Below are 24,919 nucleotides of genomic sequence, written 5' to 3' on the forward strand. Positions count from 1 at the left end.
TTTAATTAAAGCAGTTAATACATATGCTGTTCCATTGTTGACCTATTCTTTTGGTATTATAAAATGGTCCAAAACTAATTTACAGAATATAAATATTCAAACTAGAGTTCTCTTTACAAAATTTTGTAAACATCACCCCAAATCTGCTATCGAAAGATTTAATTTACCACGCGAAAATGGTGGTAGGGGTTTTTCAAATCTAGAACTTCTACAACATAATCAAATTACTTCACTAAAAAATTATTTTCTCAATAGAGCTCGTGATAACACTTTTTTTAATGCTTTGGTTTCAGCGGATAAAGGTTACACACCTTTAAATTTAAGTGACAATTCAACTCGCATTCTCTCGACCAATCAGATTTACGAAATTGATCAGTACGGACCAATCACGTTTGTTTTAAAAAAATTGCCGCCGGAAATTTTCACTAGTGAAAATTGCCGCCAAAAATTTCCAACAAAATGTTTCTACTAGGATATTTTATTTTCTATTTTATTGAATTTTTCAATCTTCGCTCGGTGAATTGTCATGCCGAATACAAACTCGTGGGTACGAAATTGCCGGAAATTTTCTCCTCAGACCACTCGTATTTGTTTCTTAAGACAATTTTCACTTGTTCGCTTCGCTCACTCGTGAAAATTGTCGCCGAAACAAATACTCGTATCTGAGATCGAAAATTTCCGGCAATTTCGTACCCACTCGTTGTATTACTATTGATAATATAATTTCAGATATTGTTGAGCCAAATATACCTGACACTATAGCAAATATAAAACAAAAGTCTTTACATAGGAGATATTTTAAAGAGCTAGAACAGCCAGAAATTAATATTCAAGCTTCTCATGCATGGCTTAAAAAATCAAATATTCATCCTGAGACTGAGGGTTTTATATTTGCAATACAAGATCGTGTTATAAATACAAGAAATTATAAAAAACACATATGCGGTTTACAATCGATCATCGATGAATGTAGGATTTGCGGAACTGAAGGGGAAACCATTGAACATATCATTTCTTCTTGCACCGTTTTGGCTCAAAGCGAATATAAAAAACGTCATGATATATTCGCAAAAATTATACACATGAATTTAGCAGTTAAATTCAATTTATTAAAGGATACACAACCACATTACATTTATAAACCAGAAAGTTGTTTAGAAAATGACAATTACAAATTATATTTTGATCGGACAGTTTTAACTGACATTCACATTCAGCATAACAGACCAGACATTATTATTTTAAATAAACAACAAAAGCAAGCATATCTTTTAGATATAGCTGTTCCAAATTCACACAATATAACACAGACATATAATACAAAAATTAATAAATATTTAGAACTCTCCGTTGCTATGAGAAATCTTTGGTGTTTAGAAAAAATTTCGATTTTACCATTTATAATTTCAGCAACAGGAATAGTACCCCAATCTCTTTTTAAAAATTTAAAAATTTTGGACTTAGAGAATACATTGGTGGTTGAAATTCAAAAAGGTATATTATTATACTCATGTCACATCGTGAGGAAATTCCTTAACATTGACACAGAACATAAAACACAAAAAAGTCAAAATGCGGAGGCGAGACGCCGGTAATTATGTTGATAAGCACTGCACTATTACTTGATAGTATTATCCGTAATAGTGTATGTACTCCGGCAAAATTGCCGTGCCGCCGGGTGGAGGTGGGATACGAAAAATATATATACTGATATAAACATGCTTACCTTCCCATCTTTTATCAACAATAAGACTTCCAACAACCCTTTCATTTGGTGAAATCCAGTTATCTGACGTCCAGTCGATTGTTTCTAAGATGCTTGATATATATCCGTTAACGGTAGTATTCAGAGGTGTAACAAAAATAGGTGAGCTAATGTTTGCAGATACACAAGTTACGTAACTGTTATTTTGTAACGTAATAATGTTACTGTTCACAGCTGAAATTAAGGAAATATAAATAGAAGACACATTTTAACAGTTTCATTATATTACAAGAAAGGAATCATTGACGATAATAGAAAAGTGGGTGTTACGTTATCGATTTTGTTTATCTTAACGTGATTTATTTTTAGCGTGTTTTGTTTTCCATCCTCAGCTCATTATAATATTGTATTAGGTCGCATAGGTTCGCTAAATTGAGATTCTTTGATTTTCGCTAATTTCTACGAAACATCCTTAACAACCATTTACTGGGAGCGAAATTTTTGTTAGTTGTAAATTTTATGTTTCTCGATATCTGTTTGTTTTCTTCATGTATAATTATTATTTTCCACTACTAGTCTCAGAAAGCTTCATTACCGACTCTGGAACCGACCCCAGAAGTAGAATTTCTCTCCCAACGTTAATAATAACTTTCATTATTAACCAAGGTCAATAGCAACGAAAGATTTTCGTTGATTTCATTGGTTAACGTAGACGATTTTCATAGCAACCGTTGAAAAATGAGAACTCGGATCGTCGCATCAGACAAAATTATTTGATTAATAATTATTATCACTATCAGAAAAGGTTTTTACGTAATTAGTAGTGGAAAAAATAGTATATAAACCATGGTGAAGAAGTCCCTTATAGCCTTCGCGCCTTGGCGCTCTGGCTATAATCATAAACTTCTTCACCTTGGTGTATAATATACTATTGTATAGCCAGATAGAGACATTTTCAGATTTGTAAATCAACAACAAATTATGTAAATTTAGTATGGTTGTTGGGTGCTATAAATACGTAATTTTAGTTGTTTCATTTTGTTTGGGTTATTTGTTTGGTTTCGTTTCAGCGTGTAATTTAGATTAGTTCAAATTAAAAAAAATATATTTGCACCCTCTTTGATTGCTTGTTTTGTGTAAAACATCTCACAATGTCGTTCAAAGTAGGAGTTGACAAGCCCTCTGCCGATGAGGGACATTGGCCATCGTTGTGTCAAGACCACGAATTGTATCGTGTCGTGTCGTGAAACCCACTTGCTTGAAGTGGTACCCCTTTCGTTGATCCAACCCATGCCTTCCGGTCCATGGTCTCTTCGCGGTCCTCATTTAAGCTAAGTCAGTCTTGATTTAACAAATTGTGGATCACGAAGAAAACCGAACAAAGCTCTTCGTTTAAGTAGGCTTAAATTAACTAAAACCATTCAACACTGTGGTGGAAAAACAGTTGCAGAGAAAATTTTTGAAATGTTGGAAAAGCTATTCTGGTTGATAAAATAACGAATTAGGAAACGAACAGAACTAATTCGCCATTTTCGTCATGGACTATTTGTGAATGAACAAAGGAATCACCACAAAAAATTCGGGTTTTGAAGTCTTAATCACATCTTCCATCTGTAAATACCAAAAGTAGTCATTTTGTGTCCACGTATTGTAAATTTGAACATAAATTATTTTTCTAATTCTTTAACTTTTATTTGCACTCAATAGCTATGTGTGTATTAAGAGCGCAAAGTGATACATTGTCGATTGAGAGATTTTCTCGAACTCAACAATGTACATTTGCGCTCGCAACACACACAAGATTTTTCCGACAATCGCAACTATGACTACTACATTATTATTTTATTTGGACCAAATCAATGTAATACCTTCTTAAAATCAGAAACTAATTATTCACAATATTGATATTAAAAGTACAATAATTACGGTTTTTGAAAAGTAATCCATGCTCTGGAAGTGTGCATTCTGGTTCTTTTGCTGCACTTACAATTTCGGGAGGTGTACACGAAAACGCTTCCTCAACAGTTTCCCTTCCTTCTACAGGCTTTTGAGCAATGTTTTTTGTAAAAACACAAAGATCACCGACACAAACTGACACAACAATTCTTTCTGTCTATTCGTTGTCACTAGTTACAATAATCGAAGAGCGAGAGTTTGTACATTTTTTCGCGCGTGAGCGACAAAGTGACAGTCCTCGGAAAACGTCAACTTTGCGTTGTCAAATGCAAGCGCAAAAACCTACTTTCTACATCGATTGTAGGAAAAATTTTATTTCACCACCATGGCCAGTTCTTTATTTGCACCGAAATAAAAAAAAATTGAAAGTTTATTTAAAGAAAACAAAACTTTCTTTTCAAAATCTTTCATTTAATTTGTTTAAAATTCCTTACCGCGAGAGACGTGATCATTTTGCAATTAACGATTGGGAAAACCCGTTTTCGTCAAGGAGAGAGTATTTGATGTCAGGCTTCGTTAATACCGTGAGATCATCTAATGAATTTATAATGAAAGTAGGCTATGACTTTAAAATTAGATTGGCAAAACTGTTGACACCTTGATTTGAATTGTCAAAGTAACGCTTCAAAATTCAATACAAAATATGAAACGGCGAGTTAACAGTTGTATCTAATGCCGGGAACCCACTTGCTCCACGCCATGCCACACTATGCTATGCAACGTAGATTGACGTGGGTTCTCATTGACAAATGAACAGGCACACTATGAACACGCCTATTACGTCTTGTGACGATATCATCTTGCACTTTAATATAAAATTTCATTTATTTAAAAAACCAGTGATGTTTTCATGATTTCAATGACACCAAATTTTTCCAAAATGTTTGAAAAGACTCTCAGTGAAAAATTATGTAAATTATTGTAGTGGTTATTGAATTGAAACGAAATATTTAAACTCCGTCCAGCGAGAGATTGAGAGAGTTTAAATTGTAGGCTTGTAACCCAACACTACAAAATGCACTAGAATACAATACAAAAAAATGTAATAAAATAAATTATTGTGGTGGTACCTTTGAAATAATTTCGCGGGCATTGTAATCCTACGCCAATTTATGCTGTCACAGCAAATTGTCAAATTTCAGCTGTTGTCGTTGCCGCTGTCATTTTGAATCGTCAACACCGTGTGTGGTCTATTTGCTCTTTCGCCTTCAAGTGAGGTATTTTGTTGTGTTTAAAACTTCTCAATTATCTGGGATAAGTTAGTTTGTTGGTTTGTATTGACTAAGTTCTGTATTGTTAACCTCCGAGTAATGTGTGTTTTGTTCGTTATTTCTTGGTTAACTATTTTTTTTGTGGTGTTTAAACTTTCTAAGTTTTTAAGATTAGTTAGTTTGTTGTTTTAGTTTGTTTGTGTTCTATAAGTTCCCTATTATTTACCTTCGAGTGCCTTTTTTAAGTGACATTTCTATTTATAAACATGAATCCCTTTAGTGATATCACGAAAAATATCTAGACTGATGCAAAGGTATGAAGATAATATTTTTAATTTAATTATATTGCTCGAGATATTGCTTTAGAACTGTTTTGTAGGCAACCCGAAGCTATTTGACTGTAGCTGGCAACCCAGCAGCTCAGCCGATGATGCAAGTGCTTATTCATTTTTCACAAATGAAAAACTTACAACTGAAAGTTCACTGGAGGTTGCTTTTCATACCTTATAACACAAAATAATATTATATCATAACTTTATTGACATCATCATTGATTAGGTCAGATTAGTCAAGGGTTAAAAGTATTTTTCTTAAAGGTCACTGCGAGATGCTTAGGAGTTAGCAAAAACACAGTGTCAAAGTGGTGGTGGTGCAACTAAAACATCATCAAGAAAGTTGATGAGGCAGCGTCCCAGAAAAGTTACAGCAGACTTGCATTTGCATTGCAATATTAAGCAAGAAGTTCATCTTGTACTCAATGATATGGTGCAGAGCAGTAAGACAAGGGTTGTGTACTGTAAAGCTAGTTTTTTTTTTCAATGAAATATTTCTTTTTTAAATTTTCAGTCTTCTGATGTTTATTCAATAAGTAAAGTTAATATTCTAAAATATATTTTAATAAGACAAATTGAATTCGGACTGGCGCACGATAGTAGGTCATTCAGACAAACGTCTGCAGGAAGTCTCAGGATTTAATTTAAATTAACCTTGACGATCTCGTTGTCCATTTTTGTTTTATGATTATATTATCTACGTATTATGTCTTAAGGATACTCGAGCAGCACTGTCCATAATTTTGTGTAAGTCAGAAATTTAATTTGAAATTAACTAGTTACTGCAGGTGAAAACAAGAACGTATTTGATTTTATTTATTTGAAAAATTAAATTCAGGTGTCCTTCAACCCAAGGAATTGTTTTATTTTAACTCCTAGCTGCCCCCTGAGAAGTTCCCCATATTTTGCTTCACGAACTGATCTCCCGCCATTTTGAACAAAAAATTTCGTCGACATTTCACGACCACAAAATTAAGTCGTTTGATTTCGCATTGATATAAAATTGGTATATAAACGATCTTGTTGGTTGAGGTTTTACTTTTAAATATTCTTGACGCAAGTAGTTATCAAAAGTAGGTAACCTACCTACACGTCTTCGTGTAAAATACTGCAACAGTAATATTTTCATTCATTTTATCTCTTATTCGTTAAGGTACTTCATTAATTAGAGCATAATTTCAGGGCACAAAATGTTACTGCTTGAAGGATATATTTCAAATTTTACGCGCGCTAGGTACTCCTTTCTCTGCGTAGAATTTAGTGATTTTTATGTCAACCAATCTCTCGCTGGACCAACTATACCAGATTCATTAAAAAATTTGAAATCATTACAGAATGTTCTAAAGCGATACATAATTATTCTTGAATTTTTTGACAATTTTAAGTCGATTAGAAGTGGGTGTGGAAGAAGCAAGGAAGCGGAACAACACGCTTACGAAAAAATCTGGACGGTTGGATCGAGCAAACATCGTCCCACGTCGTGTGCCGTGTTGTCAGATAGCATGAAACAAATGAGTAGGTATGCATTGCATTCAAATCTTTGTTAAATTTCTGCACACATTTCCATCGCGTAGCGTTGTGTAACTTAGAGTGGCGTGGTGTGGAGCAAGTGGGTTCCCGGCATAAGGCGGGTGTTCAATACGCTTGGAGCGGTTTTCCGCCATTAATCTTGAAGTGACGGACGCAAGAAATGAGTAGATGCGATATTCCATGCTTTTACAACGGTGCGGCCTGTCAATATTTATTAAAAGTATTATGGCATGACTAGAGAGTGGATTTTATGCAGTATAAAATGTCAAAATATGCGCATAAATATGCAGTCAAATTTTTTGAAATATGCAGCAATATGCATTATTAAGCCAAAATATGCAAGTATATCGAATAACCTAAAACTAGGATTTTGAAGTTTTTTTAGTTATATTAGCTTTGACAAGAGGATTACATAATGAAATATTGAATTTTTCTTGTTCATTTTTTCTAGATGTTTTCCCAAGTGACGATTCTCGTAACAATATTTGAGAAAGTTTGGTTTTCTTCAAGGTTTCTGATTTTCATTATGTGCTGCGTGATTTGAAATTTTTGTTCACATATTATGATCTAAAAAAATTTAAACATTCAAAAAATTAAACTTCTAAATCAAATTAATTTCGTAATATGTATTACATTTAGAACTTTTCATTATGATATTTTCTAAAAGCTTAAATTAAAATATTCAAACACAAAACAATAATCAACACTAATCGAATTAATATGACTTCATTATCATTTTAAATTTTTATGAAAAGAACATTTTATTCATGAATTACGAAAAAATTTTCCAGAAATTAAAAGTGGAAATGGATTATCAAAAAATGCCGATGCATAAATTGTTTATTGCAGGGTTTGTGTCGTCATTTGCGTGTGGCTGCCTGATGTTGGGGTCCTAAACAGGTTTTTAACGATGACTCAGATTTGCAGCAAGGTGAAAAACACACGTTTGCTTTTTACTAAAACAGATCCCGTGAAAAAAATGTGAAATGTACTAAAATATGCTAGAATATGCATAAAAAGGCGAAATATGCATAATAAATCAAAATATGCTTTATCTCATAAAATATGCAAAATATGCAAAAATTAGTTAACACCAAATGATCACTTTTAGTGCCATTCGTCTGAAAAATGAAGGAAATTGCTTAACTATTAAAATTAAGCGATATGCATTTTGCATAAAATCCGCTCTCTAGGCATGACAATCACCAGTGTTCCTTTTCACATCCTACGACAACTACCGGGTGAGCAACAATAACTGTTTTAGTTGGCAATACAAAAATTTACATGAAATTTTCAAGACTGTGAATTGTACCTATTTTGGTTTGTTTTAATGACGTTATTGACAGCTGGCATACATTTCAAATTTAAACGTATTTTATTAATAAAATGATTTTCGCCTTGTCATCAAACGTCACCAGAATTTATTGCCAACTCAAACAGTAATTGTTGCTCACACGGTATTTATTGCACTTAAAATATTGACAGCGCCAACAACCTTTCATAAAGTGAAGAATCAAATGCAACTTACTTCCAATAATAGTGCCATTGTTGGTATTATCTTCACATTTCCCTGTTAGATGGTTGCATATTTCACATCCTTCTTGACAAGTACCATTGCACGACAATCCCCAGTGCCTCTTTTGACATTCATTGCCGTTTCGTAAGGTGATGTCTTCCGAAAGCAGCGGAATAGAAATGGATAAAACTAATAAGAGGAAGGTTATCATTGTAATCTGAAAAAAATAGTAGATGTACTGCTCGTCAAATCTAACTTGGCCGCTAAGGATGCGCAGAAGAGGGAGTGCGATGCAAGATGTGGAACACAGATGCGACACGGTGAAGCGGTAAAGTGGGGTAAAATTCTGAAAAGTACACTCCGATACAGAAGTCTCTTCAGTTCGACCAACACACTTTTCTAGTGATTTGATTGATGTCACCAATTTTCTCCTTTTCCGCTTTTGGGTCGAACCGTCGAGCATCATGGGCGAAAGGGCGGCCATGTCACTTGTGGTTCTGTTGGTCAAAAAGTGAGAGTGCGTGTCTTGTCGGTCCTGGTGACGAATTGGGTTTTGCAACCGCAATCTTGGCCGGCTGGTCCCATCGACGATAGGTACGTTGGATTAGGTCACCAGTGAACCTCCATTGTGCTGCTTGGGCGAAAATTTTGTCATTTTGCAACTTTGAGAAGGTTGAGCACGCGAGCTTTCTTTCTTTCGTCCTTTACACCCCCCCACATTCGTGTGAACCAGTACTGAACCACCAAAACTGTATTTTGGATCAAGTTTTGCATTTAGCCGAATAAACCAGATTTTACCTAACACTCAGGTATTTGTTCATACTCCCTAGACGAGTGAAATCTGAGCACTTGTCCCGACAGCTGGACAAGTTGAAACCAGCTCAAAAAGTTGCCTGGCGCCCATTTTTTAATTTTTTGAACCCACACCCTATGCCCCGAAAACCCCCAGAGAACCTGGTGCAGTCACTGGCCAACTTTTGGTCATAATGCCAAAATACAACTTCCGAGCAGCAACTACGAAGAATATTTGAAATTATGTAGTGGAAACGGATGATATTTTTCGTTCTGGCGAATTAAATCCAAACATTTTCCCAAATTACCTTTGGAAGTTGTTCAGACCGTTAGCCCTACCACTGGTGGGGGTTACCACCCTCTAATTCAAACTCAAACTAGTTGTTAGTTATAGACTATACTCTACGGCACTTGTAATCGAGAAATAAACGAGAAAGCATCCTGCAAATTACTACAATTTGGTTGTAGGTCGTAAAATTTTATGGTACTTTAAGTTAAAGATCTTGCGGGGCTTATAAATCCTAGTTTACCACTAGCAGGTAATATTTTAAGCAGGGTTGTATTGTACATTTGGTATATTTGCATTGTACGGCAAACGGCACGCGCCGCATCCCAACCTTTTCAAACCCAACCATTGTCCCGTTAATCGCACATAATATCCGATAAAATTTTACGACCTACAACCAAATTGAAACTACAGTATTGCAATATTGCAATGCAAACTGCGAATTACCGAAATTTCTTATTATTTTCTCGTGTTATCCTCTAGGGGTATAATAGTAGTTTATTTAACGAGTTCGTGTGTAATTTGGGATTTTTTTGGCACTAGTGGACCTTTAAAACGCGAGTGAAACGAGCGTTTTAAACTGGACCACTCACACCAAAAAAAAAGCCCAATTTGTATTGGAAATGTGAATAATCTGAATAAATGAATAAATGAACGTGACTAAAAAAAGTTGAATTCTTGTTGTTGGTTTTTTTTTTTTTAAACACATGGATTAAAAAACATGTTTAAAACGTGTTTTAAACAAACGTGTGTTTTTTATACAACATGTTTAAAACACTGTTTTAAATTGTAGATTAAAACATAATGTTTTAAACAGGCCAACCCTGCCCACGAGTGCCAAAAAATTAACACACGAACGTGTTGAATACAAGGTTTTTTTTTTTTTGTTCGACGAACCTCTTAAAGGCTCCAAATCGCTTAAAACCTTTAAAATTAGCTTGACGTTTCGTTTTGACAAGTTGTGACGTTTATCAAAATCCTTTCACACAGGAGAAAATTCTCAAATTCTGACAGTGTCGAACAAAAAAAGTCATTAAAAACGCTTAATATTTATAAGCCGTTCACGATTGTTTTAAACACGCAGCAGGCCAAGGTATTTTTTTGTTAGATTGGCGTCAGGTCCTGTTATATGACGTTTCGTTTTTAAATATTCGCATTGTTGTTTGTTGTCAATTTCGTCATTAATTTTGTAGTGACCCAGTTTAAAATTTAAATTTTATTACCGGTACCGCCACGAGAGCGCGCCATAGTACTAGCGGCTAGACTCGGTACTAAGGGATGGGGTTGGTAATCTTGGGAGTTGGCGACGCGGTTGAAAAGCGAAAAGATAGGGGGGATAAAACGGGCTCGCGCGGGCGGTTGAAGGGGGTAGGTCACTTTTGTTTGGTTTTTCGAAACGAATAGACCTGGCGAAGAGCGATCCAATATTCCAAAAATCTGTAAGTCACATCTGAACCGATTACACTACCGTTCCGAGTAGATATTTCGTCCCCGTGAAGAATTCGACGTTTTTAATTCATCTGGGTAATTTATCCCACTTTCGTTGCCTTTTTTTTGTGTTTTGTTTTTGGGACCAGGACCACGTGGTAAGGGTATGTTGTAGTTTTCATTTTGTTGCATGCGGTTGCTTTAAGAAGCGCCCATTTGTTAATTTTAAGCGTTATCTTTCTTCTGGGAGGTTCATTTTTTTTAACAATCTGGTAATTTCGAAAATTCGGAGCCGTCGTCCGAACCGCGTGTGTCCATTTTGTTTTTTTTCTTCACTAACTTTTTCTAACGGCACTCGGCCCACCATTGTCTTTTTGTTTAACATTACCAGCGATTATTGTATTCGTGATTTATGTTGTTTACTGATATTTGTGCCATTTAAAGTGGTTCTATTTTATCGTTATTTAACTTAGCGTTTTTGTTCTCTTTTATTTCCTCCTTGTTTAATGTTGCGTTTTGTTTTGTTTATTTGATCCTTGTTTAATGTTGCGCTTTGTTTTGTTGAATTTTTCGCATCGTTTAATGTTACGCTTAGTTCGATTGAATTAAACTCGGGTTTTCTTTATGTTGTTGTTAAGCACCGCTAGATTTCGGAAGAGTTAAAGTAAAATGTTGTAAGTGCGCCACTATGGGAGTTAGGTTTCGATCAGGAAGTCGTGGGGTTGTCTAGTAAATTTCTGGGGAGGCCACGGTTAAGTTACGGCCGTTAGCGGAAGTGGACCTAAGTCCTGCTCGATGCGGCTCTGGGATGCTGACGTGAAACCTCCGTCGCGGTTCTAGAGATCTTAGGTTTTTGTCGGTAAACGGTTGGTTGGGGAAGGCGGAGCAAGCTCTGCTCGAAGCGGCTTGGGAAGCTCATCGTACAACCCCGAGGCGCTCTGTCACTCTTTCTTGGTCGGTGAAATAGCCTGACGTTCATTATTAACCCGAGTATCTAGAAACGTCGCTGGTCTCAAACCGATTCAGATTATTCTTCTGAGTCCCCTCGCGGCCGAAAGTTTGTTACCTCCAGCTCTAAGCTCCCGTTGGCGTACCTTGACCGCGTAGTTTCAAATAACCATTGTTTTTGTCATTAATCTAATTGTGAAATATGAGTAATACCTGGGATACGGTTTTTGAAGAGGGTTTTTCATCCGTCCCTGTCTGTAATAACTGCCTTATAATATGTTTACTTGTTTTGCAAGCTTTAACTGTCATTTTGTCTGTCATGTGCCCGTTTTTCTGTTATTTTAAATATTGTTGCATTCATCTTGTCGTTTATCTTTGTGATGTACTCAACTAGTTAATTTCTCGTACTTCGTTAAACCTAATTTCTGTCCTTTGTATTCGTTTCAATTTCTTTTTCATCAAGGTTATTACAGGCATTTTTAATAAAAGGTATTTTGCGTCCCTCACATGTGTGTTTTATTTGCGGCACTCTTCCAACTGGAACCCTCATCGTTTGCATTCCGAACCTTTTTCCGCCAAAAGAAAATCACAACGTAGGGCTCCTCCGATTCGGTGACGATCACGACCACATTTGTTACCGTTTTGCGCAGGTTCGAATATTTGGCGGAAAAAGTAATGTATTCAAATCATTACAATTTAGTTAATAATAATTTACCCAGAACTGCCCTACAAATACGTACAGGGTGAGCAACAATAACTGTTTCAGTTGGCAATAAAAAAATTTACATGAAATTTTCAAGACTGTGAATTGTACCTATATTTCGGTTTGTTTTATTGACACTATTGACAGCTGGTATACATTTCATATTTAAACGTCTTGGTTTTTGTATTCTTTTATTAATAAAATGGTTTTATCGTTGGAACATGACATAAAAATCACCAAAAGTCACCAGAATTTATCGCCAACTCAATCAGTAATTGTTATTCACACGGTATATTTCATTAAATTAAAATTTTACGATTATTGTTCCTAATGCGTCAATTGTTTAAAAACTTTAATAACCATTTTTTCAACTAGAATTTGCTTATACTCTGAATTCTGATTATGAATTTGTGTGTACAATCTGCAACAACATATTAAAAATGACACTGACAGCACGGATGTCGTTGAAAACATCAACATCAACAACAGGATTGGTCAGTTTAAATTGCTTCTTTCCTAATCACTATAACTATAAAAAAAATATCTGCAAATTATTTGATAGGTACTGTCAAGTTGACAATTAATTCACAAATGGACAAGATCAAATTTACATTAGGAAAATTTTCGTTTCCCGATTTTTTGCAACCAACTGTACTAATAACTAGTAACTTGTAACTTGTATTTTGTAACTTGTAAATTCTTAAATATTGTGCAACGGGCCCCAGGTAGCCATTTTTTTTGTGTTTATTGTAAACGCCGAATCGCACACATTATACTTAGGTACACGTGCGACGTTCGCAGTTTAATCAAGGTAGGATCATTTAAATTACCACACGTGCTTCCCAGGTATGTCTTGTTTCTTTGTTTATTCCGATGATGTACGGCCGAATTGATAATAATTAGGGGGTTTCACATGATAAACCACGTGTTATGCGAAGAACTATGAGTTAGAAGAGAGTAGTTTCGTACTTTCACCATCTTATCGACGCGCAAAAGAAAGAGACGTTAAAATATCCACAAGTAAAAAAAAAGTAAAACACATTTTGTGAGCAGTGACCAAAAAAATGGAAAGAGATTGTTGATTTTAAATAATGTATTTGACAAATAAGATTACTTAATAAAGAAATAAGAGTAATTAGTAAAGTATCCATTACATGTATCTTTTAAAGTAAGTAAAAAATAAATAATAAAATACGTAAACAAATAAAAAATTAATCGTCATCTGAATCAAATTCACTAGATGATTCACCAGTATTGGCAACAAATCTTAATGGTTTCACTTGGTCTTCTAAAAGTTGATCTCGATCCCACCAATCTTTAATTTTGGACCCGAATATATTGAACACAGTTTTAGATTCACTGAGTTTCGGACAAGTGTCAAAGCAGGCAAGTTTTATTACAAAACCCAACATTTAAAATGAATGCACTATAGCACCATTAATATTAAAATTAGCAGTTAACGGCTGACGCGCGAGTTCTGGGACACTCTGTATATGACTTTATTTCGGTATTGGCAACATCTCCTAAATAAAGATCTATTTAAAACAGGTAAAACTAATTTACGTATTACATTTTAATGCTCGTATTGATTGGTAAACACTTAAAAAAAACTCTTTCTTGTGATTTATTTCTACATATACGGGGTGTCCCGGAGTTGCGAAAAAGCTCCATATGATATTAAAGATATCAACTTTTACTTTTTTCTAGATGATAGCTACGCTTCTACTGCACATTCGGAAAATATTGCGGTATATGTACAGTGTGTCTCAATATTATAAAAACACTAAAGTTATGTTTTTTAAACTGAACCTGCCCAGTTTGATTTTATTTTTGAATTCTATGCTAAATTATTAATCAAATTTATACAGGTCGTTTTTACTTATCTGCCATCGTTTTTGATCAGTGGCGCCTTTCTTACCAGAATTTCAAATTGCAAGGATCCCTTCGAAAATTCGTACCTTCCCAATTGTTTCACATAAATTAAAATGATTGACGCTGTTTGATTTCTAAATGTTTGCCGCATCCGCTGAGTGTTTACTCAACAACCTGCTCAGTCGCATATGCCTACTGTAATTTTTTAAACATAACGAACTAAAAATGTCAAAAACTCATTTTTTTCAAATGGCACCCGTATTTATTATTGCATTGGTCGAATGCTTTTTGGACAAGCTTTTGAACAATATAAGGTTTTTTTTTTGAAGAGGGTTTTTATTCGTCCCTGTCTGTGACAACTAAATTATAATTTGTTTACTTGTTTTGCAAACTTTAACTTGTCATTTTGTCTGTCATTTACCCATTTTCTATTTGTTCTAGTGTTGCCGCCTTAATCTTGTTGTTTGTCTTTGCAATGGCCTCAGCTAGTAAATTTACTTTACATCGTTAAACTTAATTTCTGTTATTTTGGAGTCGTTTCATTTTTAATCAAAGTTATTACAGGCATTTTTCAATAAAAGGCATTTTGCTTCCCTCAAATGCGTCTTTTATTTTACGGTACTCTTCCAACTGGAACCCCCATCGTTTGCATTCCGAACCTTTTCCGCCAAAAGAAAAACACAACGTAGGACCCCTCCGCTTTGATGACGATCACGACCACAATTGTACCGTATGTTTCAAAAAATTTCTGGTCAAGTAGGTTCTGAAAAACAAAAGCATTAAAAACGTATGGCGTAACTTGAATATTCAGGTGGAAATGTGTTTATCACAATAATTGTTTTGAATGAACTGTCATAAAATGGCAATTTCAAAAAAAGCTTGAGAACGGTTCTTTTCCCCTACGATTCTACGAGAATTGGGGTTGGGCGTTGGCGCCAAGATTTCATATTGCAGCACCGCGGAAGCGCAGACGATCGCTTATTTGCTTCGGATTAAAGTTAGGTTATGTACCCGGCACGGCCGCGCAACAACATCAACAAAAGCCAATAAACCCGGGCAATATGTGAAAACAAGTAATGTAACAACAATAAATAAATAAATAAACAACAATTAACAATAATGTGTTTTAAATTACTCTAGAGCAAGTGTTAAAAATGATAGCCTTGAGCTTCGATGCACATTGGAAGACTCCTCTTTATCAAGCAGAATAGGTGCAAAAAATTGCCACAAATAACGAAGAGTATCGCGTGCTGTAGCCCCGTCTTATTGAAAATACCCTTGAGCCAGTTGGAGTTGATTGTGAAAACGTCAAGAATGTTGTTCCGGTATCTTTCAGCTGTTACTGAATCTTCAAGATCCTTTCGAGCAATCCTTTGACAAATTGACACTGATAACTCAGTCTGCTGTGACAGTTGCCTGAGAGATAATTGGGGTTCGTCTTGCAAGTTTTGACAGTCTCAATATTTTTCTCAGTATGAACTTTGGGTCGAGCACTTCTGCTGAACACTGTCACTTTCTCGAAATGTGTGACCATTGGAAAAATAAGGTTCAATCATGAATATCTGTTGTTAGGGAGTGAAAATCATTCTCATAGATAACATTTTGCGAACAAAATTATTACGGCAATTAATGACGTTTTTGACAGTTCAGTTATTATTTGACAAGCTGCGCCATACGTTTTTAATGCTTTTGTTTTGCAGGACCTACTTGACCAGAAATTTTTTGAAACATACGGTAGCAGTTAAGCGCAGGTTCGAATATTTGGCGGAAAGAAGTAATGTAGGTAGATCATTACAATGGGTATGAGAAAGGATACCCAAATGCTTAAATATTGGTCAAAAGTGAATGACAGTGACATCTAGATCGATGTAAAGCCAATTTAAAGATAGTTAGAATGAATAAACCTTGGGTTCATCATTAGGTATGAGATGAAATGTCAAGAAAATGGACATGCTGGTTCTTGACCTAAAAAGATTCGCATGTAGATTATGATTATTTCTATTAAAGTGTACTTTATGATATTTTTTCAACAGCTTAGGTAATTTCCTTCCATTCGTGCAATCATGGGTATGATTCTACCAGTTAAATTAATAGTTGTAATATTTCGTTGCTACCTACCGGTTCCTTTACCGTATGTCCCCGGATTGAGTTCACAAGAGGAAAAGCATTTTTATTTTTGATTTTACGCGAAAGCTTCAGAGGAATAACATTTTTTGCTTCATTTGAAACCACAATTTCTGTTATAAAAAAGTTTTCTTCAACACAGAGGAAGACTTAACATTAAAATAAAAGAAAATGCAGAAAAAATATTTTACTTTTTTTTTTTAATCAAACGATAATTGAATATAAAAGTATTCTATTAATTCTCCGCCGTTTTCTCCACCTAATTCAACCCTACATCGAAGTTAAGCTACTGAACACCCATGCGTGATACATAAGTATTGGGAAATTTTTCATTAAGTTTTGTACCTAATTATGTGACGAAAACCGGTCCAAAACTGGATTAAATAAATTCTTTGTTCTAAAGACACTGTTTGAATCTGTACATAGTCGATCTTTTTTCCTTTTCCTTCTTTACTTTTTTTCTTTTGTTGTTTCATTACCTTCTAGTTAGTTTAGTTCTATTATCTATTAGATCGTAGCATTTAGTTTCCTTGAAAGTGGTTGCACTCTACCATCGTGTATCATTGGCGCGTTTTTCGATTCACGATTCGTCTGTTCGAAAACGACCATAAAACCCTCCCTCTCGGGGAGGCCAAAAAAGAAGAACTAAGTGAGTCTCAGTTCGTTCGCCGGTAACTACAAAACTCAAACATCTCGCACACGAAGTGAGTTCCACCGCGCACAGAGACACGAGCAAAATTCAGACGTCCAGCCCCAACGGTAAGTCGTTTTTGAATTTATTGAATCGCGAATCCCGTTACACAGCTCTTCGCTTAGGTAGGCTTATAATCAACAATCGGTTGATATAAGTGCCCTGGAGACACACATTTTTTGGTCCTTCGAGCCGGATCGCATTCAATTTGTTTTTTGTTTTGTTTTGTTTCGTTGTCGTAATTACTGAATTCAAAATTTAGTACTAAGTGTCTCTAGCGCAGTGTGACCACTTTCGTCTAGCAAGTAGATTAGCACTATCATTAGTTCGCATTTTAAATCTATTTCTTTTCATTTCGTTCGTTTTCATTCGTTTCGCAAATCATCAATTGAAAATTAACGGTACGTACGTACGTACTTCATTGTACTTTTCGGGCTTGCCAACATCTGTTCGCCAAGTGCCGAAAGAGAGGTAGTAATTTCGTTCCTATCGGTCGTCGAATTGTTGAAAGTTTATTACTTGTTTCCGACCCTTTTGCTTACCTCCCTTGGTACCTGACCACCCATTTCGGATTATCGCATCAAAACAAAGTTGGAACAATGGCCGCAAAAGCAAAAGAAAACCGTGCGTTGAGAAACAGCTTGATAAACCAATTACGCGAAATTCGAGAGGTTGCTCAATCCGCGACGGAACAACCAGCATTGCGAGCTCTGCTAAAAAGACGTTTTGCACGAGCCCAATCAATTTTTGAAAAATTTGAGCCACTACATTCCGCGATTATTGCCTACGTCGCCACTCAACCCGAATCCGATTTGGAAGCCGAAGAACAAATACGGATAGAATTTTTCGAGGCATTTGACGAAATTGACGCGGCATATGTACGGTACTTTCTGGAAGTAGAGCGCCCCGCATCCAATCCCAACTCGATCAACTCCTCTTCGTCAACGTGTTCGAACTTGCGGTTGCCGAAATTATCATTACGTACCTTCGACGGTAATTTTAGCGAATGGACCTCGTTCATTCAATTCTTCGACAACGCAATTCATTCGCGGCCGGAGTTAGCACGGATTGAGAAATTTCAATATTTGATTAGTAGCCTGACAGGGGAGCCTTTAAATTTGGTAAAAGCGATAACTCTTTCTGAGGAAAATTACCCAATTGCGTACAATGCTCTGGTAGATCGGTACGAAAACAAGCGGAAACTATCATACCACTATTGGAACACGCTCAAACAGCTTCCCAAATTGACATCCGAATCAGCGTCCGGACTACGCAAGCTTTCGGATAAGTTCAAGGAGAATCGGTCCGCCCTTATGGCTTTAAATCTTGCAGAATCGCTGGAAGATTTTATGTGGTTTCAATTGCTGTTGGAAAAATTAGACCCGGACACTCGGAAATTGTTTGAGTCGGACATACGTACACTGGGACCAGCCGAGATTCCTAAATTCAAACAATTAGCGGACTTTATCGAAGGTCAGTGTCGCGTTTTGGATTCACTAGGAAAACCTCGGGAACCTGCGAGTACAACCAATTCGTCTCGTCAGGTAAACACGACGTCGAAAGCGAAATCGGTTTTTATAGTGGACTCGTCACCTCAAAATTGTGCACTGTGCACTGGAGAGCACGTCATTTACAAATGTCCGGAGTTTACGCCGAAAACTTCGCGACAACGGTTTGAAATTGTAAAGTCTCGACGACTTTGCATTAATTGTCTTCGCCCTGCACATAATGCAAATGCTTGCAATTCGAAATCGTCGTGTCGTGTGTGCAAAGAGAGACATCACACCATGTTGCATTTCGAGAAATCGTCCGCCAGTCCGGCCACTTCCGGTGCGCCATCGTCGACGCTACCGTCCGCGTCCAGTACCACCGCCGCCAATACATCATCGTCGTCGTCGTCGTCAGCTGTTGACTCGTCATTAACAACGCTGACTAGCGCGATAGAAAACAAAATTGTGCTTCTCGCAACGGCGGTGATCGAAGTAAAGGATGCTCGAGGCCACTTTCAGCGCGTTCGAGCCGTTTTGGACAATTGCAGCCAAGGCAGCTTTATTGCCCAAAAATGTCTTCGTCGATTAGGTCTGCGATTCACGCCGTCGAAAATTCGCGTGAGAGGAATTAACCCTGGCGCGGAGTCAATCTCCCCAGGATTTGTTGAATGCCGTATCCAGCCGCGAAACAAACCCGACCAATCGAAAACCATCAATGTCCATGTGCTACCCCAATTAGCGGGCGATATGCCGGCCGGTCCCGTAGATATCAGCAATTGGAAGCACCTTTGCAATTTAGAACTCGCGGACCCGGATTTCAATACTCCCCACGGCGTTGAGATGCTCCTCGGCGGTGACCTCTACGCCAGTCTTTTAAAACCAGGAGTTTTATTAGGCTCCGGACCCGGTGAACCCGCTGCAATCAACACCGTGTTCGGCTGGGTGATAAACGGACCCGTCGATATTCGCACCCCGTCGGTAGTTCATGCATGTCTCACCACGGTTGATTCGGACTCCTTGGAATTCACGTTGAAACGATTTTGGCAACTAGAGGAAGTACCGGAAAAAACATTCGCAAATCCTAGCGACGCGCAATGCGAGGAATTATTTTCAGCTGCGGTAACTCGGAGTGAAAACGGCAGGTACACGGTCGCGTTACCGTTCAAAACATCGGCAAGAGAATTTCCAAATTCCCGAGAAATTGCAGTGCGACGGTTTTTTCTCCTCGAAAATCGGTTAATTCGGAACCCCGCTCTTCAAAAGGACTATGTCGCGTTCATGCAGGACTATTTGGAAGCGGGTCACATGTCGTTGGCGCCACCCGCGATGGGCACCACAGCGCGAGGATACTACATACCGCACCACAGTGTCCAAAAGCCGGACAGCGCTTCGACGAAGTTGCGTGTAGTTTTCGACGCCAGCGCCAAGTGCGCCAATGGTCAATCTCTGAATGACACCCTGCACACCGGACCGAAGCTTTTGCAAGACATCGTCAGGGTACTTCTCAATTTTCGCCTCCACCGAGTAGTTTTTACAGCCGACGTTCGCCAAATGTACCGTCAAATATCGATTGCGCCCAACGACCGGGAATTCCAGCGGATCATTTGGCGGTCGTCTCCGGACGATGCGCTGCAAGACTACTACCTAAACACGGTCACTTACGGAGTTTGTTCAGCCCCCTTTTTAGCTATTCGTACGCTCCTGCAACTTGCGAGCGACGAACAATCGCGTTTTCCTCGAGCGGCAGCCGTAGTTCGCAGCGATATTTACATGGACGACATCGTCACCGGTTGCGATTCGGTCCAAGACGCCCTCGAATTGCAAGAGCAATTAATTAAGCTGCTACAATGTGGCCAGTTTGAACTGAGGAAATGGGCGAGCAACGCGCTCCCGCTAGTCGAACATCTGGACTCCTCTTTCCGACAGGACGTTCGCGATTTTGATTCCGGAGATTCAGTTGCCTCCGTGAAGATTCTCGGTCTACAGTGGTTACCATCGCAAGATGTCTTTTCTTTCAAAGTAAAACCGACCGACCGCACTTGTACAAAGCGAACCATTTTATCGGAAATTGCTCGGATATTTGACCCTCTCGGTTTTTTATCGCCCTTAACGTTTTTCGCTAAGCACCTGATACAACAGCTATGGTGTCTTGGTTTGTCGTGGGACGAGACCCCCCCGGCCGAAATAACCCACCGATGGGAGCAATATCGATCTCAATTACCGGGGATGTCCGAAATCAAATTAAAGCGTCACCTATTAACCGGGCAACACCTCTCGTGCGAGTTACATGGATTCTGCGATGCCTCGGAGATGGGCTACGCCGCGGCCGTGTATTTACGCGTGGTGGACGTTAACGGTGACGTGTCGATCAGCCTGGTGATGGCCAAATCAAAAGTTGCCCCCCTAAAACGCCGGTCCTTGCCCCAATTAGAACTTTGTGGTGCTCACCTGCTGGCAAAACTACTTAGTTATGTCAGTTCATTGTACGTCAAATGTAACATCACCGTCGTGACCGCTTGGACCGACTCGATGATAGTTTTAGGATGGTTGCGGGCGTCACCTCACCGTTGGAAAACTTTCGTGAGCAATCGAGTTGCGTACATTCAGGACAAGGTACCTTCGGAATGCTGGCGTCACGTTCGGTCTAGTGACAACCCAGCAGATTGCGCATCGCGAGGCCTACTTCCCGACGAAGTGAAAAATCACAATTTGTGGTGGCGCGGCCCGAACTGGCTGCACCAAGATCCTGAATTTTGGCCAAGCGAACCGTCGACGGCTTCCCTCCCTGAAGAAGCCATGATTAACAGCGAAACGCGTCGCACCGTTTTGTTAATCGCCACCGAAGAAGACGCCTTAGATCGCCTAATCAAAAATTGTTCGTCGTTGTCAAGGATCAAAATCATCATAGCGCATCTTCTTCGTTTCGTTCACAATTGCCGCGTTTCTTCAAATTCGAACCGTCGTTTCGGACCAATTTCGCTCGACGAACAAACCACCGCGATGAACGTCTTGATCAAACATACGCAACGTTCGGCCTTTGAAGACACGATCCGCAAACTGGAAAACAGGCAACAATGCGCCAAGCCGATTCAGCGACTAGCTCCGTTCCTTGATCAAAACGGAATTATACGGGTTGGAGGTCGACTCTCTAACTCCCAATTAAGTTTCAACGCGAAACACCCTGCGTTACTTCCGCGCTCACATCGGCTCACGCAACTTGTGATTGAACACACCCACAAGGTTCATCTTCACCCGGGGTTAAGAACTCTGCATTTTTTATTGCTGCAAAATTTCTGGATTTTATCCCCGCAAAGGGCTATCCGTTCGGTGATAGGCAACTGTAATGTCTGCTTCAGGGTCCGTCCTGTGGCCATTACGCAACCCATGGCCCCGTTACCTTCTCATCGAGTGCAACAGCTAAAACCTTTTCAATGCGTTGGCGTAGATTTTGCTGGTCCGTTTGCTGTTACCCAAATCCGTCGTCGCGGGGCAAAGTCCACAAAAGCCTATTTGTGTCTGTTCGTGTGTTTCACAACTAAGGCTGTGCACTTAGAACTAGCTTCTAACCTGTCCACCGAGGTGTTTCTAGCGTCCCTTCGACGATTCATAGCGCGCCGTGGTCGTTGCACCCGAATAGTGAGCGATTGCGGAACCAATTTTAAGGGAGCGGCCCGGGAAATCCAAAAGTTAATGCGAGCTGCTGCAGAACAAGAGCAGATAATTTGGGAATTCAATCCACCTTCCGCGCCACACTTTGGCGGATTGTGGGAAGCCGGAGTCAAATCGGTTAAAACTCATTTGCGTCGTACAATTGGCGAGCAGGTTCTAACCTTTGAAGAACTGTACACGTTCTTGACTCAAATCGAAGCTGTACTCAATTCGCGACCCCTTTGTTCAATCAGCTCAGACCCAAACGATTTGACCGCGCTTACACCTGGACATTTTTTAACGCTGGCACCCCTAACCTGTTTGCCGGAGCCCGACCTTCTGTCAATCGAACTTAATCGTCTCTCTCGCTGGCAACTCCTCCAACGGATGCATCAGTCGTTTTGGAATCGCTGGCATTGGGAATATTTACACACGTTACAACAACGATCCAAATGGAATAGCGCTTCGGCGAAGGTAACTCCCGGTACTCTCGTGTTGATCAAAAACGATCAAGTTCCCCCTCTGCAATGGAGTTTGGGTCGCGTAGAACAGGTTCATCCTGGTCGGGATGGGGTAGTCCGCGTCGCGACGGTAAAGACTACCAACGGCAGCATTCGACGCCCGGTGGTGAAGTTGTGTCCGTTGCCATCGCAATAGGAAAAATGCACCGCATTTTTGGCGGGCAGAATGTTTGAATCTGTACATAGTCGATCTTTTTTCCTTTTCCTTCTTTACTTTTTTTCTTTTGTTGTTTCATTACCTTCTAGTTAGTTTAGTTCTATTATCTATTAGATCGTAGCATTTAGTTTCCTTGAAAGTGGTTGCACTCTACCATCGTGTATCATTGGCGCGTTTTTCGATTCACGATTCGTCTGTTCGAAAACGACCATAAAACCCTCCCTCTCGGGGAGGCCAAAAAAGAAGAACTAAGTGAGTCTCAGTTCGTTCGCCGGTAACTACAAAACTCAAACATCTCGCACACGAAGTGAGTTCCACCGCGCACAGAGACACGAGCAAAATTCAGACGTCCAGCCCCAACGGTAAGTCGTTTTTGAATTTATTGAATCGCGAATCCCGTTACACAGCTCTTCGCTTAGGTAGGCTTATAATCAACAATCGGTTGATATAAGTGCCCTGGAGACACACAGACACCATTTTGAAAAAAGTAATAAGATTTAAAGAATATTGTAAATTGTGCAGTGTTGCATCAGAAACCTGAAAAATCGAAACGGCAATATAAAAACGTTACAGTGACTTTAGACGTTTAGAGACTGGTGTAACAAGAAGAATGTGAAAACCGTGTCGGAAAACGTTGTATTGGCTTACTGACTGGAATTTATTGATTGTGGAAGGTAAATGTTATGTTATGAGAAATTGTATCATCTGCCCTCCCTCACAGCCCCCATTGGTCAACCGTTCCCGCCGACACCACACCATCGAGAGAACGCCAACGGACGCCTAAAAAAAGATCAACACCCAACCAGCATTTACTCAGCTTCTCTAACCTCTCTCCTATACCGGGTGATTCAGTTTGGTATTCGCGGCCCTACATCTTTTTTGTTTTAAGAAAAAAGTGTAGCAAACCATATACAGAACTCGCGTATCAGCCGTTAACCACGAGTTCTCCTCTTTCATCTGATGAAAATTTTACAAGAAATATTTTTTTGAAGTCCATAGTTTATAAATTACAACAATTTTATGTTAGCCAATCATAGAAGAATGATTAATTAATTATTTAGGTAAACTTTACTGTGAACTGTTCTTCACATAATAACATAATTAATATTAAAACAACAAATAAGTTCAATATTTATTTGGTCCATTGTACAATCGCAGTTGTCACGCTAATGTCACGGTGACATTAAGTTAGAGCATTTACATTTTTTTGACAATACAAAAATGTTCAGCTCTGAAACGCTAATGCAGCAGAAAGGCTGTATCGAGAACGTTTTCCAAATCGCCTACATCCTAGTTCAAACGTTATTTTAAGACTAATTAACAGGGTACGAAACAGCGGTTCTGTGGTACCAAACAGAAAAGGTGTTGGTAGTATCGATCGCACGGTTCGTACTATTACGATCATAAAATTTTGGACATCAAAGTTCTGTCACATTAAAAAAATTACTCTAAATCATGCTTTATTGAAACTGTCACATGAAAGATGAAATTGTTGTCAATTTGACACCGGTTTAAAATATAATTTTTTTAATATGCGAGTACATTTGGGTATTTGTTTTATATTTTTATTAATTAAAACCTCGTTCTATTCCATTTGTCTGATTTTTACAACTTTTTGAATATTTTCTCGGTAAATCTGACATTCAGATTTTCAAAATTGATACAATCAAAATTGAGGTTATTAATACATAAGGGTCGTTTTAGAATGTATGACAGCACGATGACATTAGTGTCCAAAATTTTTTGATCGCAATAGTACTCCTAATACTGAAGATGAAGTGCTTGAAACATTTAATGAAGATGGGACGAGAAGCATTAGAAATGTGGCCAACACAATGGGTCTTACAAAAAGCACTGTACAAAGAATTTTACGGGATAATCGTATGCACGCTTATCATTATACTAAAGTGCAACATCTATTACCAGAAGATTATGCACCTAGAGTAGAATTTTGTACCTGGTTACTAGAACAACATGCAGAAAACCCAATTTTCCTTAAGAAAATTTTA

The 24,919-nt window shown here is 38.3% G+C and overlaps 2 protein-coding genes across 6 annotated transcripts in view; one reads left to right on the top strand and one right to left on the bottom strand.

Moving 5' to 3' along the window:
- The window catches only part of LOC138128547 (uncharacterized), a 37,994-nt gene that overhangs the window by 7,265 nt on the left and 5,810 nt on the right, over nucleotides 1-24,919 (bottom strand). Inside the window, exons 1-3 of one of the 5 annotated variants that reach the window (XM_069044752.1) lie at nucleotides 8,646-15,011; nucleotides 8,263-8,596; nucleotides 1,727-1,939 (exon numbers count right to left, since the gene is read on the bottom strand). In XM_069044752.1, the coding sequence (XP_068900853.1) occupies nucleotides 1,727-1,939; nucleotides 8,263-8,461 (412 nt within the window). In that variant the 5' untranslated portion in view covers nucleotides 8,462-8,596; nucleotides 8,646-15,011. Of the gene's footprint in view, nucleotides 1-1,726; nucleotides 1,940-8,262; nucleotides 15,043-24,919 lie in introns of those variants that run through there. The other 4 variants (XM_069044753.1, XM_069044749.1, XM_069044748.1 and 1 more) reach the window with 4 other exon arrangements.
- LOC138129414 (uncharacterized) lies at nucleotides 18,882-22,889 on the top strand. Its single transcript, XM_069045705.1, has one exon. It carries the CDS (start codon nucleotides 18,882-18,884, stop codon nucleotides 22,887-22,889), a length of 4,008 nt encoding a protein of 1,335 aa, XP_068901806.1.

Source organism: Tenebrio molitor, chromosome 4 (genome assembly GCF_963966145.1).
Source record: "Tenebrio molitor chromosome 4, icTenMoli1.1, whole genome shotgun sequence".
Classification (NCBI taxonomy): domain Eukaryota; kingdom Metazoa; phylum Arthropoda; class Insecta; order Coleoptera; family Tenebrionidae; genus Tenebrio; species Tenebrio molitor.

What these genes read in the sequence shown, in the direction of transcription:
- LOC138129414 (XM_069045705.1), top strand. Translation starts at nt 18,882, where the DNA reads ATGTTGCATTTCGAGAAATCGTCCGCCAGTCCGGCCACTTCCGGTGCG.